We start from the raw sequence: 20,247 nt of genomic DNA on the forward strand, positions 1-20,247 counted from the left end.
TATAAGCAAACTGGATGAGAAAATCAAGTTTGGTGATTAGTAAACTTAATGCTGCAAATGAAACAAAGCAGAATATAGGAATTCAAAACAAGAACTGCTGCTTTGAAATTAAACTGACCCTCACTGAATTCAGAAAGAATTTCAACTATGTTGAGCAGCCTAGCTTCTCAATTACATTTTCCTTGCTTTCCAAATGTACAATTTATTTCAAATAACCAAATTAGGATATAGATGGTGGCTATTCAAATATACATGTGATATCTTTCTCTGCATAAATACAAGAAGCCTAAACAAATTGACTATTCAGAATTTTTTTTGGCGGGGGTGGGCTGGGATATATCCATCCTATTTGGTAACAAAGCAGGTTAAGAACAGCTGTTGGATTTTTTGTGACTGGCAAGAAATACATTGTTAAATTATCTTCATATATAACACTCAAACAATTTTCCTTTTGCTTTAACCTTTTGCTAAATAACTAATTTAGGACAGCAAGAATTAAAATAGGGTATAGTTCATTCAAAATGGCATAAAAAAAAAAGAAAAAGAAAAAAGTAAAGGAACATATAATCAGCTCACCTGGGTAAAGCCTTCATAAGTTCCTCAGCTTTAAAGGAGGCATGGATAAATGCAAATGTGTGTTTTCAAAGGCAAGAAAATGAAGCAAAGATTTGAGTACCTTGTCTTGTTCTACTTGGGATTTATCTGGGTTGTCTAAATCCAAAATCTGATTAGCATCTTAATCTTATGCAGTGTCAGGAATGATCTACCATCCTTTAATCATTCTATTATTATCTGTCTTAACCATTCCTAACAGTCTGTTTATTTTCAGATATGCTTTTAGTAAACAGTGCTGCACTGCATGCCTTTGTGGCTCAGGAGCTTGGATGGGGCGTGTATGGAACACAGTGTGATGTTATGTGGTGCAGATGAAGTGGCAGAAACCCAAACAAAAAAGAAAATTTAAATGCTCTAGTTGGGCTCTTGGATGGTGATTTATTTATCTTCATGTGGTAGATTCAGAAGCAGAAGCAGTATGGTGTATGGTATGGTGGAGGTTGTAGACTTTGATTGATAATATTTAAATTTGAGTCCCATTTTCATAACCTATGTTGACCTCGGGTAAGTATCTGACTTCTCCTGGACTCACTGCACTCATCTGTAAAACTAGGATAAATAATAGATAGACCCTGATTTAGAATTTCTGAAATCCTGTATCAATGAAAACATCTTTAAATAAATGAAATATATCTATTTAAGCTAGTGTTGTATGATATTGATCATAATTATTCAGGTGACCCTTAATGAATGTTGTTAATGCCTAATAAAAATTTAGAAGATGTGTCTTGTGGCTTTCGTAGGAACATGCATTATGGTATATGAGGGGTTGGAAGAAAGGGAAGTGATGAAAGTTTAAACTGCAGAGATTAATTATTATGCTAAGAAAATAGGACTTTATTCTTTGTCCAAAGGGAAATCGTTTCAAGAACTTTAAGTAAGGGGAAGACTAGAAAAGACAGCCCGTTATCAATATCTCCTTTGACTGTCATGTGAAGACTGGATTGGGAATAAAACCTGAAGTAGTGGGAGAAGTGAAAGGGATAGAATTTGGCGGCTGTTTGCTGTAGGAAAAGGGCAGGGCGAGGGATAAAGTAGGCAAATTAAGGATAACAATACCCCAAGTTCCATGTTGAGTCATTGCAAGACTATTAAAATAGGGCTATAGAAGCAGGGACATACTTGAGAGCAAAGATAATTTTAAAACATGTAATATTTAGGAGGCTCTGAGATATCCAAGCAGGTATGTCTGACAGACAGCTGGAGACAGAAATCTGGATGCCAAGAGGCAAAGATCTTGCAGAAATATGCAGAATAACAAGGGTAGAAGGCCTAACCTGAAAAATAACTGAACTTTAAAGGACTGAAAAAGGAAATCAAGACTGGATGTACTTTTGTGAAGGCAGCATTATTAAGAAAATTTTTTAAGATAGCTCTGGTAAGTGGAAAAATTTTGTAAGATAGCTCTGGTAGACTGGAATACTTGGATTCAAATGTGGGCTCTCCTATTTATTAACAGTGTGAATGAGAAATTTAATGCCTCTAAGCCAAATGTAAAATAGGGATAATGATATTAATATTCATTTGATAGGGTTAAGGATAAAATGAAATAATTGTTACTATTCTCTATGTAAAGCCTATGTAAACATTATTAGTATTAGGAGAAGCTAATTAGAGTTGTTTTCTTAGAAGCTTTTTCAAAAAAGGGGATCCATAGTAATTCTTAGAAATATACTAGAACAGGAAAAAATAACCTTTACAAAGTCCAGAAAACTGGATTTAAATTGAACTTATAATTTATTAATATTGATGTCAGATACACTGAACAAAGAGACTTATGTGCCCTTTTAATGATATGAAGTGAAGTGAAAGTCGCTCAGTCGTGTCCAACAGTCCATGGAATTCTCTAGGCCAGAATACTGGAGTGGGTAGCCTTTCCCTTCTCCAGGGTATCTTCCTAACCCAGGGATCGAACCCAGGTTTCCCACCTTGCAGGTGGATTCTTTACCAGCTGAGCCACGAGGGAAGCCCAAAAACAAAATAAAGCATTTATGTGATGAATATATCATCCTAACAGAATGAAAAATATGCGTATTACTCATAAGGAAGTATAAAATGGCTGGGAAAATAAAAAGGTCAGGATGACAAGCCTAGTAATTTGTACAACGTAAGAGTATTTTTCAAAAACAATAATAATTAGATACCTCTACACAGGTCTGTGTTTTCTCTTGTTACCCCAGAACACACAGTGTTCCGACTGGCTTCCCCCTCCTGGTGAGATTCCCACTGAAGCCCTCACTATGACAATGCAGAGCAGATGATGGTCTGGACCAGCACGGCTCCTGAGATTTGAGTTTGCACATTGTTGGGGCATCTTTTCTCTGGAGTTCCAAGTCCTCCAAACTATTTGGCACTGGAGTATTTAAGCTTGTTTTATAAACACAAGTAAACCAAGCAAAAAAGCAAAGTAACTCTTAGCAGCAAAGCTGTTGGATAAATGGCATTTTAAATCGTTTTTACCCCATTGATGGAGATGACTTCAGCTCACTGCTATCTGAAAGCAGTAATAAATATTTATAAGGTACTATACTGAGGTGTTCAAAACATCACACTGCTCTAAATAGAGTGTAATTTCAGGCTAGAGTAAAATGGGCAGGATAAAAAGTAAACAAAAATAAGCTTCAGACTGGATCACTTGTCTACTTCTCTGTTCTAAAATAGATATGAGTACTATTTTCCATTTCTACTGCTGGGTCTAATTTCCACATTACTAAAAATGAAACTACTTCCCGAATTAAGTGGTTAGGAGAATGTTCTTAATCCATCAGGGTTAAGACAAGGAGTTCCCATGAGCCCAGGAGTGAAAGTCAGGACACTCGTTTCATCCTCTCTGTGGTGGTTTGTCTCTTATCAGACTTCCTCAGAAAAGTGTATCCATTAGCAAAAACTTAAGATTTGTTTTAAAAGCATCATTATAATGGAAATCATGAAAAGGAGAAATATCTGTTGTCCAATGTATGATGTTATCTGCTTAGCAGTAAGTGACATGCATTCTTGAAGGAATAAAGACGAGTTACAACTGCTACTTCCACCAATGAGTACAATTATATTAATATGTGGGTATCTTTCAGTGAAAACAGTATTTGCCTGGTACGCCAACCAACATTACCAAGATTTTTACTTTATAGTTGAAAACGCTTTTCCCATATAAAAGAATTCAGGCTGCTGATGACCCGTTTTTCTCATGCTATCTCATTACTCACGTAACTTTCCTTGCGACCATTTCTACGTTGGGCAAATAAATGGAATTACTTGGAAACTCTGTTGGATAGAATATAAATTGCACACCGCGTTTCAGAAGCTGTTTTGAATTCTACCCAAGTGTCCGGGGAAGAAAAAGGACAAGGTATAGTGTAGGGAAAAAAAAAATCCTTTTCGGTACCGTTTATTTTCACAAGTAACTCCTTTACAGTTCTCTCCTGACTGAAGAGGTTCTCTTTAAAGATGCATGTTCTTAGCAACGTTATTATTCCGGTCTCCTCAAAGCGCACGGTGGCTCTGGGCCTCTCTTGGCCCCTGGGGTGTCAGCGCTCCCAAGCGCGTGGCCCCCTGACTGAGCGGCCCTCACCTCTGCACTGACGTCAGACTCTTCCGCCCTCCCTTTCCAACCGCTTTGCAAGGACTTCTGTTTTGCCTCGAGACTCAGATCTTTCACATCTGAAGACAGAAGCTCCTAATTTTGCCCTTTGGATTACTTTGTCCTAGATACTTTTTCTGCTAAGAGAAAACTGGCTGTTTTAAGCCCAGCACATAAATTTTACTCATCACCTCCAGCTTGCGAGCATCAGTGCAATTCAGTTCAGTTGCTCAGTTGTGTCTTGACTCTTTGCGACCCCATGGACTGCAGCACGCCAGGCCTCCCTGTCCATCACCAACTCCCGGAGTTTACTCAAACTCATGTCCATCATGTCAGTGATGCCATCCAACCATCTCACCCTCTTGAGAGCGTGAGCCTGCACAAACACACTGACACGCGCACACGCGTACACATTTAGAACCTAGTAACTGGTTCTCATCCCTAATTAAATTTGCATTGTGGGAATTTTATTGTAAATAATTAATAGATTTGCTTTATAGTACAGTCTCACCTAGTATTTTGCTATATACGCATTAGCAACACAGTTCTAGGATTAGCTGTCTACTGTTGTTTATAAGATTTTAATTGAATTTATTTTTCTTATTAAAACTTATACTTTCTCCTTCCATCTCATGGTCTCACCCTCTGTTGCTTCATTCTTTTCTATCTTAATCCATGTCCCTAACCTTATTTTTGAAAAAGTTACTTAATCATTTTTCCAACCAAATGAAAAATTAAAAATGCCAAGACTGGTAATGTTAGACGAGTAATATAAATAGACAGACTAGATATGTAACTTTAAATCTGAAGATAAAATTTACTGGATGTGTACATGTGTATATGTTAAGTTTCTGTGTGTGTGTATATATATATATACAATATATATATATAAAATGTATTATATATGTATACAAATACATGTGACAGTTGTAAGATTAAAAAGATTAAATACATTTAAATTATAAAAAATTAAGCCTTCCAAATATGGCAACTTTGTAAAAGGCTTTTGTACTTTTTGTTTACAAGCTACTAATTCTAAACAGAGGAAGGTGACTAAAATTTGGCTTTTTCCATTTTTCAAAAAACACTTATCAAAACATATTTAAAAAACCACACATGACACACAAAACAGAAAATAAACAAATATTTTAATGTATTGTTACCTTCCTTTTCATTAGGACACAATCACGGTACTTGAGTCTCTAGTATTTCTTTGCTAGTCCTTCTATTTATGTGTAACTATCCACCTCTCAGAGGTTAGCAATTTAAGAATAATTATTAAAACAATAATTTACTTAGATATTGATTCTCCCTGAGTATAGGATTAAATATCAAAAACTAAACTTATATTTTATTGATACTTTATATTTTACTTGGCTATCCTAACATTATGAAAATCTAGAATTTTATGATGTAATCTTAGAATCTATAAGTATTAAAATTACATTTGGGATAAAACAGAACTTGGAGTCATTATATTTCATAATAATCAAGGCACGTCATTTTCTATATACTTATGTAGTTCAAATCTTATTATGTATCTAAATGTCTTATATAAGTTTGAATTTTGTCTCAAGTCCTAATATCAATATCTTCATCAACTACTAAGAAAATCATTGTTCATTAGTAAAATGAAGTTTTGTTTAGAAAAGTTAACTTATTTAAATGAACTTTAGTGCCTAAAATTTTAATTAACAGTATTTGGTAAATTAAATTTAGTCTTATCATCCTCTATTTTATTACATATTTACTTTCAGTAATAGTTTTTGCTTCCTATTAGAGTGAGAATCCTGCATTGTGCAGTATAGACTGTTGTATCAATAATTAAGTTACTTAATTGTGATTATAATTAATTGTATTAACAATTAAAGCTAGTAATTGTGTAACTGTCATCAATTAATTAATCAATTCACCTTTAATGGATAAATTAATTAAGTTCACTTTTCAGGATTTCCTTATCTATAAAAAAAGGGCAGTGAACTACATATATCGTTTTTAAGTTCTCTTTCAGTTCTACCATAGAATAGTAAAGAGTCAAATTATATATACATTTATAAAAGACCTTTTAAAACAATTTCAAAATAGCCTTGTGAAATATAACAGTTCTATGTTACAAAACTGTGAACTACTACAATTTACTTTCTTTAAAATCTTACTGATTCAGTTCTAAAATATAGTTACTGTATATATAGTTACTGTATAAATGCTTCTTAGAATGTTGAAATAAGGCTAAAATCAAGATGCTGTATTTGAGTTTAATAAACATTATTAATAATTATTATATAATTTTCTCCTAGTGAAGATACATTCCCTTATCACAAAAGGACATAAGCCATTTTATTTAATATATAAATCTACCTGAGATATTATTTAATATCTGACTTTGGAAAGAATTCCTTTCAAATACGTTTAATTTTAGGGAGAAAAAAAAGAGACTCCTAATTTGTCTTAAAAAACAACTTTGAGTGTAGTTAACAAATAGATATGTTAATTAATTTTATGTTTAAGAAGGGGATCCCAGATACAATGATATCTCTTAAATTCTCCTTCCCTGAAGGTGTGGTATACTGATCACTAATAGAGTTGTTAAAATAGGGAATTCTTAACACTGATCAAAACAGACTAGTAGCAACACAGTAACAGTGTCACTGACAGAACAATAGAACCAGGAGAAAAAAGTAGGTCACAATGGTAAAGTGAGCAAAAATGAGCCAATGACAACCAAAAGGACCTTCATAATAATGAAAACATTAAAAATTAACCTTAAAATTCATTAAAAATATTTTGCCTCATTTTTCATAAAAGAACTTTAGTGAATAGTTAATGCTTATAAGAGGCAATGGAATTTAGGTTTATTTACATTTTAGAATCTACTTCTTTATAACATGATTTCTCTTATTAGAGATACAGTTTTGTGAGATAAAAACTGTTGAGCACAACCCCCTCAAAAAAGTTCAGAGAATGCTGACTCAGATTTAACAAAATCTGACATTCTAAAGAGCATTAAACATTTCTAATCTCACTTGAGGAATAAGTAGGATTAGAAATCAATTAGACATAGTCAAAGTTTAGTTGTTTGATTTAGAGATTGGGGTTCATTCCGATCCAGTGTTTGATTAACTGATGTGCAATAGCTCGGCTCGGTGGGACGAAGAATGCCTGCTGCTTGCCTTTGGTCAGAACATCCACAACCTAAAAATACACCACAATAACATTTATTAGGATTTCAAAACTATCACACTTAAATACTATTTCTATGCTTAAACAACTCAACTGAAATGTAGTGACTTTCACAGTGAATAACAAAAGGAGAAAGTAATAACATCCATATTCAACATGCAAAATTCAGTACAGTATTTTTAGCTGCTTCATTGAGTTAGTGATTCAATTTTAAAAATATTTCAGAAAGGCATTTTTCCTGATGAAAATAAGGTCACGAAAGAACAAAGTATATGCTACACACGTATTTTCAAAGTGAAAATGAACTTTTAGAAAAAAATTCCCTTTTATCAAATTCTGAAAAAAGTCTAATTTCTACTTTTTGAGGTTGAGCATAAAATAAAACTAATTTTGTGAAGGTAAAGTGACAAAGGATTTCAGGTTATCACCACTGTAGTGTACCCCTCTGTCTTCTATACAAAGACACTGAGTTATACAAGACATAGACAAGTAATTGATCTTTCACTGTATCACTTAAGGAGAGTTTTAAGAAGTCCTGAGTCTATCTTTGTTAAACAGTTGTATCAGTCTTGTCAAGTACATTTAAAAGGGTCAAGAAGTTTTCAAAACTTTTATGCAGTTTTACTGATATTTTTTGAGTTACTTGTTTCAACACTATAAACTATGTCTAATAATAATATTCCTGCTTCTCATTTGAAATAATGAGCACTCATTTTAAGGCCACTGAAAGGATCATTAATCTCAGGGAACAGCATCTGAAATAAGAAACTGGCACAGACTCATCATTACTAGGAGTGTCTCACAGCAGGAGTTACATAGGACACATCAATTACGGCGTAATCCATGAATGATGAGGGGGCCATAGCCACTCACTCAACTTGTTGAAAACATGTATCCTTGCTACATGCCCAAACCAATACAGTCAGAGAACAATCAATAGGAGAAGGAAATTAAATTGAACTTTACCTGTTCTCTAGTGAACCAGCGGGCATCCTCTATTTCATTCTTGTCAACTTTAATTTCTGTAGACACTGCCACAGCTAAGCAACCAATCATTAAGGAGGAGGGCATTGGCCACGGTTGACAAGAGACATACTGAACATGGCCCACCTTGACTCCACTTTCCTCTTCTACTTCTCTCCGGACAGCATCTTCTATTGTCTCCCCTAATCAAATGGGGCAAAAGAACAAGTAGCTGATGAACGTGCGCTGGACATTTTGTGCTCCAAATGGTTCAAACCTTTGAAAATCACTTTGGACAGAAACCCAATTCATAGAATCAGAAAGCAGAAGTCTAAAAGTAGATTGGAATTTAAGAAACATTACTTTTTAAATATATGACTACATATAGAATCAAAATGCCAGGAAACTTTTCATTTCTTAAAGGTCTAAATTTGTTACATTTAAAAAATTGTAACATCTACAAATATCTAGTACCTACTTATTATTGGCTAAACACTATGCAAACTTTTTATGTATTATCTGGTGTATCTGGCTAACATTTTCCTCACTAAAATCTTGAAACATTTTTCTTATGCTGTCAAACAACTACTACAGATAACACTTTTCCAAAGAGTTAAAAACCAAATAACACTAAAAGTTTAAAAACAGCATAAAATGAAACTCATTTTCTCTTTCCAAATAATTATTCTCTAGATAATTACTGACCCAGCTATGATAAAATAAAGTGATGCCTATAAATGAATTTATATTTCTGATTTATTGAAATTAAGAATTAGAATAAATGGAATAATTTGTAAGTTTATCTGAAAGTTTAGAAATATTCTGTTATTTAAATATAGCTTTCTATTTCAAACAGATTGGTAAATTTCCTATATAAAAATTAATTTATGTTTATAAAAAATATTGAAAAGATAACTCATAGATTAGCATATCTGCTAGACCAAACCTAAATAAATATTAGCATACAGTGCATATTAAAAAAACCCTAAAATCAATAAGAAAAAAAGATTAAACAACCAAAACAAAAACAAAGACTATAAAATATAAAATTCAGGGGAAAAGAAACTGCATGCCTAATATACATCTGAAAAAGATGCTTCATCAGCAGGGAAATAAAAGTTAAAACTACAATAACATACTACTTCATACCCATCAGAATAGCAAATAAAAATCCTGATATTTCTAACTCTGTAAAGATGAGGAATAACAGACATTTCATGTACTTCCAGAGGCAGTGTAAGCTGGCAGGAACGTTTCAGAAAACAACTTGGCAATATGTGGGAAAGATTAAGATGCTCATAGTCTACGAGCTGGCAGCCCTACTCTTGGATATACAACCTGTGGAGGCCAAATGTGCACAAGGAATAGGTCAAGAATATTCACTGCAGTGTTGCTGGTAACAGCAAAAGCTTATAGCAGAATGGATAAATGAATTGTGGAATACTCATAAATGGGATTCTACACAGCAGTTAAAAAAATGACCTAGAGCTACTAGAGGCAGCATAGTAATTAGGAGCACGGACCTAGAGCCAAACTGCCCAGGTTTGAATGCCTGTCCTATCACCTACTAGCTGCTTGTTCCTGGGCAAGTTATTCAGCCCCTATGGTGAAATAGTATCTACTACGTAAAGTTGTATGAGGATGATATGATTTAATATACAGAAAGCCTTTGCAAAAGTTCATATGTTTAGTACTGTAAGTGTAGATTGATACTGGAAATTGAGATTAAACATGTACTAATTAGATATATTCATTTATTCCACGAATATTTATTGAATATTTATTGAATTTCTACAACATATGAGGCGTATGCTCTAAGGGTTTGGGATACAGCAATAAATAAAACAAAGTCCTTGCCTTTACGGAACTGACTTTCTGGCACTAGCAAATAATAAATAAATAGAAAGAAAGGTAGATAAGTAAATACATACTTACACATATACCCTGTTAGGTGTGATGAGTGCTCTAGGGAAAAGCCAGACTGGATAACAGGGACTGTGAGTGTAGGATATGGGCTTAACTAATTTATACTTGGTGCCATCTGGGAAAGTCTCTCTGAAAAGGTGACAACTGAGTCTAGTACAGAAGGAAGTGATGCCTTCGGTAAGAGCAATATATGAAAAAGCAAAGAATTTTTTTAAAACAGATGTAACTATTCCACTAGTAACAACAAAAATTATATTATTTAAAACACAGAAAATACTTAAAAATACTCCAGTTTTATAACATGATAGTTTGTCAGAGATTACTTTTCAAATGCTGTCCAAAGTTTTTATTTAGAAATCATAAGTTAAATAGAAATAACTATAAAAATTATACAGAAAAGGCGCACCAGGTTCAATAAATCCAGCGAGGCAAGTAAACATGCCTGGAGGAAATCTCTTCTGCCTGCCTAAAAGACATTTGGTCCCATCAGGATGAATAACTTGCATGATTACCACTGGATCTGTTTAAAAAAATCAGATGTATGAATGACAGGAAAAAACAATTTAGACCCATTGTGTAAAGTCACTGTCTAATAGGATAATACAAATGTATATACCTCCTGTAAGAACAAGACTTTTGTCTAGTTACAAGAGGTGGTTTCTATCTGCCTAAAGACAGTATTTCAGGGAAATTGCATAGAATATTGTCAGAAAGCTAAAGAAAGGCCATTTTTGTCTTCTTTCTCATCTTAATAGCAACACTTATTGTATATTTACAGTATGCTAGGCTTATTTTTTTAATAATAAAGAAGTTCAAATAACTAATACATAGCATGGAGAAAATTCATATTTTACCATAGTAAATCTCTCCTTCCATTCCAATCCTTGTTGTTGTTTGTTGTTCAGTCACTAAGTCGTGTCTGACTCTTTGTGACCCCATGGACTGAAGCATGCCAGGCTTTCCTGTCCTTCACTGTCTCTCAGAGTTTGCTCAAACTCATGTCCACTGAGTTGGTGATGCTACCCAACCATCTCATTCTGTCGCCCCCTTCTCATCCTTAACAAAGCGTTTTTAAAAGCTAATATGGCTTGACGGTTAAGTTTAAGCCATTAAAAAATTAACTTATTTAAATAATATTCACTGCATTAGTGACTTCCGGAATGATTTGAGAAGTCACTAATTCAGTGAGTTCACCTCACTAGATTATGACTGAGGATCAGTAATCAAATGTGAAATGCTCTGAGCAGCAAACGCCTGTCACTAGGCCATGCGCTTTACTCCCAGGAGACCCCCTCAGATGTGGCTGGGTCTGTCCTTTTTTGCACAGTTTTAAAGGGCTAGGTTATCAGATTTCCAATTCCACAGCCAACTCAAAGCAGCGACTGGGAGAGAGAAGGCAGAGGCAGACACCAGCAGGAAGGAGAAGCTAGCTCCAGGCTGTTTTGGTGATGCCACAAGCAGGTACTGGGCTGTTAGGGTGTTTTTGTTTTTTTTTCCTCTGTTCACTAAATGGACCCAGATGGTGGGCTTTTGAAATCCTGTACCTCAACACATCAAATTCATGCTGATTAACCCAAGGTTAAGAAATGGCCAGTTATGTACAATGTCCTTTACTTAAAAGTCACCAAATTAGGTAATACTTTAGTACTTATAGTCTTAATGGTTAAATTAAATATGCTTTTAATAAAAAGGCAAAGCTCCTTAGCAACTCAAAATCTTATCTTTCCAGAATGTCTCATTCCCTAAGGTTTCCAGATGGCTAAGATTTCACTGTAAAAGGCTTACCAACTCTTGGGTATGATGTATTGTGAACACCATGGAGACTAGGACAGTCTTCTTTTAAGCATACTCTTTTATAGCCACCTTCTTCAATTTTAGTTGCATTTCCACAGGTTGGGCAGAACTTATACCGGCTGTGCCAGGCGAGAACAGATCTTGCTTGAGCTACAACTCCTATGACAGGAGCAAAAGAAGCTTTAATTCTATGACAAATGGTAAACACATTAATACATAAGGAAAGAACATTCTTAAGTCATAATAAAGACATGTACTGTATTGTAGGTGTGTGATCAAAGGTTTTAGTTTTCCTATTTTTTTAATCTGTATATGTCTTTTAAAAGATTTAGTTCTACAGATGATAAATGAAAATTAGATTTACCTTTCATTTGGACTAATGAAATAAAACTCTCATATAAGATGGATGTACAAACATCCATATACACTGTATAAGTTTAGGCTTTTACCATAGGTGATTTGTAAATTTTGGATATACACGATTCTAGTGTATACTGACTTTACAATAGTGAAGTCTCTCAGTTGTGTCCAACTCTTTGTGATCCCATGGACTGTAGCCCACCAGGATCCTCGGTTCATGGGATTTTCCAGGCAAGAATACTGGAGTGGGTTGCCATTTCCTTTTCCAGGAGATCTTCCTGACCCCGGGATTGAACCCGGGTCTCCCACATCATAGGCAGACACTTACTTTACCGTCTGAGCCACCAGGGAAGTCCAGGGAAGACTTTACGATAGTGACTTTCATAAAAATACACTATGAAGACAGTTCCTAAGTTAGATTTGGACCACAAATGAAGTATTACTAGGAAACGTAGGAATCTATATCTACTTTCCTTGGTGCCTAAGACAGTACTGGTGTGTGTCATTGTGGAACATATTCTGTTTATAACTGGGAAGTACATAGAATATTTTTAAAATATTGTGTTTACAACTCTTGTGATTAACTTTGTTTATGACAAAAATGCTTATTGGAATAAATCTTAAGACTATGTACACCCTGTCTACAACCTTTACCCTGATACTTCAAAAAATAATATGGCCTGACCAAAAATAACAAAACTGGGGCAATAAGAGTAGAAAAGCTACATTTCATTTGCCTGACAAAACTTCTCTCCCCTAAAATAGAGTATTTGGTCTAGGATTTTGAAATAAAATAACCATAAATAGCAATAATGTTTTAACTTGGGAAAAATGAATAAGCCATAAATTAAAACAAATGTAACAGTGACATTCAATGAACCTAGGCAACATTAAATATCTGCCTGCTCTGTTACTCTGTAATATGTAACTTACCTCAAAGTACCTCCATTATTTCACTCTCATTACAGTAAGAAAAGCTAACATTTATTGAGTACTTACTATGTGTCAAGCACTCAGCAAAGATCTTAACATACATCATTTATTTTATGTTTGGAGCAACACTATAATGTAGGTGGAGGAAGCACAAAACTGGAATCAAGATTGCCGAGAGAAATATCAGTAATCTCAGATATGCAGATGACACCACCCTTATGGCAGAAAGTGAAGAAGAACTAAAGAGCCTCTTGATGAAAGTGAAAGAGGAGAGTGAAAAAGTTGGCTTAAAGCTCAATATTCAGAAAACTAAGATCATGGCACCTGGTCCCATCACTTCATGGCAAATAGATGGGGAAATAGTGGAAACTGTGGCTGACTATTTTTTTGGGCTCCAAAATCACTGCAGATGGGGACTGCAGCCATGAAATTAAAAGACACTTACTCCTTGGAAGGAAAGTTATGACCAACCTAGACAGCATATGAAAAAGCAGAGACATTACTTTGTCAACAAAGGTCCGTCTAGTCAAGGCTATGGTTTTTCCAGTGGTCATATATGGATGTGAGAGTTGGACTATAAAGAAAGCTGAGTGCCGAAGAATTGATGCCTTTGAACTGTGGTGTTGGAGAAGACTCTTGAGAGTCCCTTGGACTGCAAGGAGATCCAACCAGTCCATCCTAAAGGAAACCAGTCCTGGGTATTCATTGGAAGGACTGATGCTGAAGCTGAAACTCTAATACTTTGGCCACCCGATGAGAAGAGCTGACTCATTGGAAAAGACCCTAATGCTGGGAAGGATTGGGGGCAGGAGGAGAAGGGGATGATAGAGGATGAGATGGCTGGATGACATCACCAACTCAATGGACATGGGTTTGGGCAGACTCCGGGAGTTGGTGATGGACAGGGAGGCCTGGTGTGCTGCGGTTCATGGGGTCACAAAGAGTTGGGACACGACTGAGCGACTGAACTGAATAATGTAGGTACCATTATTGTCCTCATTTTTGAGAGTAGGAAACTGAGGCACACAGAGGATCTATATAAGGTTACACAGCAGCTGAGTAAAAGAGCCTCAGTTTCCTTACTATTTTTTTTAAGAACTTGTAATTACATATACAGCTTCAAAGAGAAGAAATTTTAAACTCATAGTGTTTTTCCCACAGATCTACAGAATAAAACATAACACTCCAGATGTTGAGATGAGTGTCTAAGAGGTCTCTGGAAGAGCCTGCCAGGTTACCTAAGGCAAAGTGGACACTGACAAGTGACCTCTTTCTCACCTCCCATTAACTCTTCAGTCTACCGTAGTATACCTTCTACTCCTATTTCACTGACACTCCTCTCGTCAAATTACCAACAGCTTCATATTATCAAACTAAAGGCTCTTAAAAAAAATTCTTTATCTTCATCTTACTCACTCTCCGTGGCATTCAATATACTTGACTAGTAACTCCAAGAAACACTTTGTTCTCTTGTTTGCTATGAGCACATTCTTCTGTTACTTCTTACTTGTGGCCATACTATCAACATCATCTTTAATAGCTCCTCTCCTATCTGACCTCTGAAACTCAGGGGGATTCAGGTAATTCTCAGGTTCTCCTTCTTGCTTGCTCTCAACTTTTTATGTAATGTGAAAGTTTCCTGGGATTTAAACACCACCATTGTGTTGATGACTTTCATACAGATATATTCTAGTTCTTTCCTCTTTGTTCCAGATTCTGTTTCCCTTCAGTAAAACTTAACATGCTCAAAGATAAAATCTTCATTTATTTACTTCAAGTCTGTCCTGCTTCCCTTGCTCTACCCACGACTCTGTATTATTTTATCAATAAAGCTTATTAGTATCTACCAAGTGACTAAAGTTTCAAACTTAGCAGTCCTTCTTACTCTCTCACTTCATTATTATAACACACCCACTCCATTCACAAGTACTGCTGATTTTCTCTTCAAAATATACCTTGACTGTATCACTTTTCCTCCATCTCCCCTACTATCATCCTAACAACTCAGGCTGTAGTCTATGTTACTATTATCTCTCTTTCTCTCTCTCACTTATAAGTCTTAACCTACTGTTCAAGCCCTATCAGTTCTACCTCTGTAATATTTCAAAACTCTCCCTTTCTCTCTACTCCACTCACCCAAGTCACTGCATTCTCTTACCTGGGCTACTGTAATCTTCAACCTCCTCTTAACAGGATTCTGGACTTCCACACTTAACTATCTACAGTTCATGAGCTACAAAGCAGCTAGAGTGATTTTTTTTTTTTTAAACACAGGCCAAATTATAACATTTAAATGGAATTTAGGATAAAATCCCTCATTTCTTAGCATGATATATATGACCCCGTGTGAACTGGTATAAAAGGCAACGGAAAACAAAGCAAAATAGTCAAGGTCTTTGCCAGCATGTTTCAGGCACTCAATAATCATTCACTGAACAATGAAATGAAAACAGCATGCATTAGGGTTAATTCTGGGGAAACTAATCTTGGCTGATTAAAACTGCTGTTACCACCCAGAAGAGTAGTCCTCTAGGGTAAGAACTTCAGGAAGTTTCTACTGAAGACAGCCTAAGTTCATTGCTTCCTGGAAAAAGTGTGCTTCCTAGAAATTGCAGATACATGCAATTGCAATCCAGTACCCAAAACCAGATTATTACCAATACAAGTAAACAAGTGTTCACTTCCTACCAGCTTCTTTTTCTTTCAATTGCAGAAGAGCTGGCATTGGTGGATGAAGAAAATAACAATTTTCATGCCTTTGCTTAAATTCTTCAGCAGCAACAGTATCTATACCTAAAGCAAACCAGGCAACCAACCCATCTTCTTCTTCTTTTGAGAATTCCCCAGCATAATTAAAAAACTCTTTTTTCATTTCAAGTTCTACTCCAAGGAAAATCAAGGTGATCTTCTCAGGCTGAGCCAAATAATCCTTTATATCTGTGTAGTTCAGCTGACAAAGCCTGACTTCTGGCTGTTGAAAACTTTCTTTATTGCCACCTAGAGTAACCAAGGGATTTAAATCTGAGAAAAGGATATAAACTGTGGCTGGATGGCTTTCTTTTGCTAACAGCCAGTCAGAATTATTTCTTTTTTCACTTTTCCGGTCCAGTAGTGTCTTGCTAAAATAATTTTCACATTCTTCCACCTCATTGGTTAGGAACCAAGGCTTCTTCCCACCTTTAGCATTAGCTAATAAGTTAGCTATATGCTTATAACCCCAAAATTTAGCTATATCCAGTGCAGTCTGCCTTGATTTGTTGACAATGGATCTGTCGCACCTATGGATGGAAGCAAAAAATAAAATAGCAAACATTTTCTTCAGTATTTATTACGATAAAATTTTCTAGATGTACACAATAGTCCATTTAATAATTACATAATTTATTTTTGTTTTAGAACATAATATATTAATGGAAAGGTTAAAAACCAATCATAAATGATTAAAAGTTAGAGACAGTGGATGTTTAAAATTTCTGGAAGATTATTTATAAAATAAAAAGCATAGATTTTATGTGCTGTAAGGAGATATTAAATTTTTACAATGAGTTTTCAGTAGTCATAGTGGGCAGATTTACATTTTTATTTTGGAAAAAAATTAGATTAACTCATTAACTGCTTGGCTATTAAGTATGAAAAGTTAATTCCCCAATTAGAAAAGTTAAGTTTTAAATTAGAAATTATGCTATTATATAACAAGACTGTTCAGTGAGTTATTTACAAGCCCAATGTTATAAATATAGCTACATGAAAAATTTAAAAGAAAATACATAATCCAGAAATTAAACCAGACACTCTTCAGGTGGCACAGCCTAAAACGTTTACCCTTTTTCAAGTAGAAATTGGACAACATCTGGGTGCCCATTCCTTGCAGCATACATTAAAGCAGTCCAGCCATTTTCAGAAGTTTCATTGAGAAGAGATGGAGAATGACTGAGTATTGCTGTTAACTTGGCAATATCTCCTTCTGCAGCTGAATAGTGAAACTGGGATATTATTTCTTGATTCAGACTTCTTTTTACAGAAGACATCTCTTCCTTAAAAGAGGAAAATAGGAAAAAACTCATTTACAATTGCTTTCTTGTATCAGTGATTGAACATTATCAGAGTGCTGATAGAATCAGAACATTAGTTATGGTTTCTAAAACAATTTACTCTTAAAAAGGTAACTGTCAAGTGTCATCACAGGATACACTTAAAAACTGTCATCAGTTGAGAATGTTAAATGTAATTCAATATGAGGGATGTATAAAATAATGTATAAAGAACTTTGGCGGAAAACTGTTGAAGGGAGTGACATCAGTGGGAGGGAGGGTAAGGTAAAAGATATGACAAACAGGAAAGTGTATTGTAGGCAAACCAGAGGGACTTCAATACAGATCAGGGCATGAGAGGAGTTACAGTAGATAGAAATAAGGCAGGTGTTTTTAGCAGATGACAAGCAGTATTCTCTTAGATTAAATGATACTAGAAACAGATCTGTCCTCTCAGGGAAATAATGATCCTATTGAAAGAATTAGGTTTCATGTGAAAAAAACTTATTGCTTTACCTTTCACAGGGATTGATTTAATCCATCAGGGATTGATTTTTGCTCATGATGTGAGGTAGGGGTCACGATACATTTTTATCCCAATAGATAAAATCCATTTGAGTCAGGGTCATTCTCAAATTTATTGTCTTTGTCCCATTATATTGCAGTATTATACTTGTCATAAATGAGATGACCATATATTTTGGATCTATTATTAGACACTGTTCTATCAGTCACTTTGTCTATCCTTGAATCACAGAAGCTTTTAAAATCATTAACTTTGTCTGCTTTGTCACCCTGTTACTTCAGTAAGAAAGAATTGTTCTATGTGCGTGTGCATGTGTGCATGCCAAGTTGCTTGAGTCATGTGCAACTCTGTTGGACCCCATGGACTGCCTGCCGCCCACCAGGCTCCTCTCTCTATGGGATTCTCCAGGCAAGAATAATGGCGGGGGTTGCCATGCCCTTCTCCAGAGGATCTTCCTGACCCAGGGATCAAAACTAATTGTTCCATATCCTCTAATAAATGCTTCCTAATTGTGGGCTGAATGTGGTAGGGCATAATTTTGAAGGGAAATGGATCATATTTCAGTTGTCTATGAATTCCTCAAAGTACTTTTTTTTTAAGGTATGATTTTTTTTTTCTGTGAAATTCTATTAAGAAAAGATTTGGGATTCTAACTAGGTTTCTACCTTCTGAGAATAATCTACTGACACTATAAAGAAAGAAAGGTTACATAATCCATAATTTTTTACAGCAGTTGTCTTTAAGGTTCTGACTGCAATTTTGTTTATCAACTGTCAAGCAGTAACAGCATGACAATATTTAAAGGAAAAAATGGGCTGGAGATTAACTTTCTTATTTGTGTCTGTTCACTTTACCTGTTTATTATCTTTCTGCTACCTACAAATAGGCTAAAACTACTCACAGGACTAGAAACAAAATACTGAAATGCTCTATACAACTTAAATTAGGAGGGGTGACTTCTGGATTAGAAAACAATTCATTTCTTTTGATTTACCCTAGAATTTACTTCACTATTCTCTTCATATTAAGATTTCTAAATGCATTAAAAATATTATGAATAACAGAACCTACTTTTCAGGATTTTATTTTGTACTGCTGTATACTGACTCATGTATGGTTTTCCCTTTGAAATTGCTTTTTCCTTAAAATCATATCATCCAGGTTCTTCAGTATGGCTTCAGTTCAGTTCAGTCGCTCAGTCCTGTCCGACTCTTTGCGACCCCATGAATCGCAGCACACCAGGCCTCCCTGTCCAACACCAACTCCCGGAGTTTACTCAAACAGTATGGCTTACTATATGCAATATTTAAGTCATGGTCACTTTCTCACTTTCTCCACAGTCCACTCACTCCCGGTTGACTGCAAAATTGGCCTCCAAAAATACAGTACCATTCATTACCCACAGTGCAATGCTTATGCATACAGTATTTTCAGGAGAAAAGAGTAGAAAATATATACTTTCCCCTCTTATGCTTTCTCGCAAGAAAAGCCATCTAGAAACAGAACCATTACTCGTTCCAGAAGAGCACACAGAAGTCTAAAGTCCAGCTCTACTGTTCGATTTACTTTTTCATTTCTCCTCAGGTTCTTGTGAAGACAGGGTGTTTGAAGGCAGGATGAGGTGATTCACTTAGCTAAATGCTGCCCTTGCTTTCCAAGAATATGGACGATCCTCAGAGACGGTTTTATAGAATCTTTACTTTAAAGGATCTTACACTTTGAGCAAAACCATCACCCAGTTTTATGGATGTGTGGACTAGGGCCCCTGACTGGTCCAAGGCCACATGGCTCAAGAGACAGGGCAGACCTCACAAACAGCTTTGTCACTGCGGTCACCGACCCGAATTTCTGGGGCATTCCTGAGGGCCAGCTCACCTACCAAACGCACCCCTCCCCGCCCCATGCACGGTCTCTCCAGCGTCTCTAAGTTCCTTGAACGTCTGTTTCCGTGCCAGGACTGTGAGAGTTCTTTAAAGATAAGTGAAGTGAACCCACAGCGAATCCCCCCACCTCAGAGACTGTGCTGGGTCGGCTGCGCGCCCAGGCCCCTCCCGGAAGCCCAGGCTCTTAAGTCCACACCTGCGTCCGCACCCTAGCGCGAGGCTGCGCCACACCACCCAGCAGCGCAGGGCCCGTCAGCGCGGAGACGGAAAGAGCACAGAGAACTGGTTACCAGCTCCAGAAGGGGCCCTGGACCCGCCAACTCGCCGCTGCTGCTACTAACCCACAGGTGACCAGGGTAACAGACACCAGGGTTTGCAGTCCAAGAGCCGGGGAAACCCCACACTCCCTCTGCCCGCCGCCGGATGGAGCCTCGCCGACTTCCGGTGAAGGGCAGGTGT

The 20,247-nt window shown here is 36.0% G+C and overlaps 1 protein-coding gene across 4 annotated transcripts; it reads right to left on the reverse strand.

Annotated features, from left to right (window-relative positions):
- Positions 1-5,323: 5,323 nt before the first annotated feature.
- NUDT12 (nudix hydrolase 12) lies at positions 5,324-20,240 on the reverse strand. Of its 4 annotated transcripts, none has more exons than XM_043913740.1 (7): positions 20,079-20,240; positions 17,171-17,382; positions 16,037-16,626; positions 12,047-12,214; positions 10,668-10,781; positions 8,339-8,538; positions 5,324-7,384 (listed from the first exon to the last, which is right to left on the reverse strand). In XM_043913740.1, the coding sequence occupies exons 2-7, from the start codon at positions 17,374-17,376 to the stop codon at positions 7,274-7,276; spliced, it is 1,389 nt and encodes a 462-aa protein (XP_043769675.1). In that variant the 5' UTR covers positions 17,377-17,382; positions 20,079-20,240; the 3' UTR covers positions 5,324-7,273. The 4 variants fall into 4 exon arrangements, with proteins under 4 accessions (XP_043769675.1, XP_043769676.1, XP_043769678.1 ...); XM_043913741.1 differs by having other exon boundaries at positions 20,130-20,238; XM_043913743.1 differs by having other exon boundaries at positions 19,997-20,207.
- Between the last annotated feature and the right edge of the window lie 7 nt (positions 20,241-20,247).

Source organism: Cervus elaphus, chromosome 9 (genome assembly GCF_910594005.1).
Source record: "Cervus elaphus chromosome 9, mCerEla1.1, whole genome shotgun sequence".
Classification (NCBI taxonomy): domain Eukaryota; kingdom Metazoa; phylum Chordata; class Mammalia; order Artiodactyla; family Cervidae; genus Cervus; species Cervus elaphus.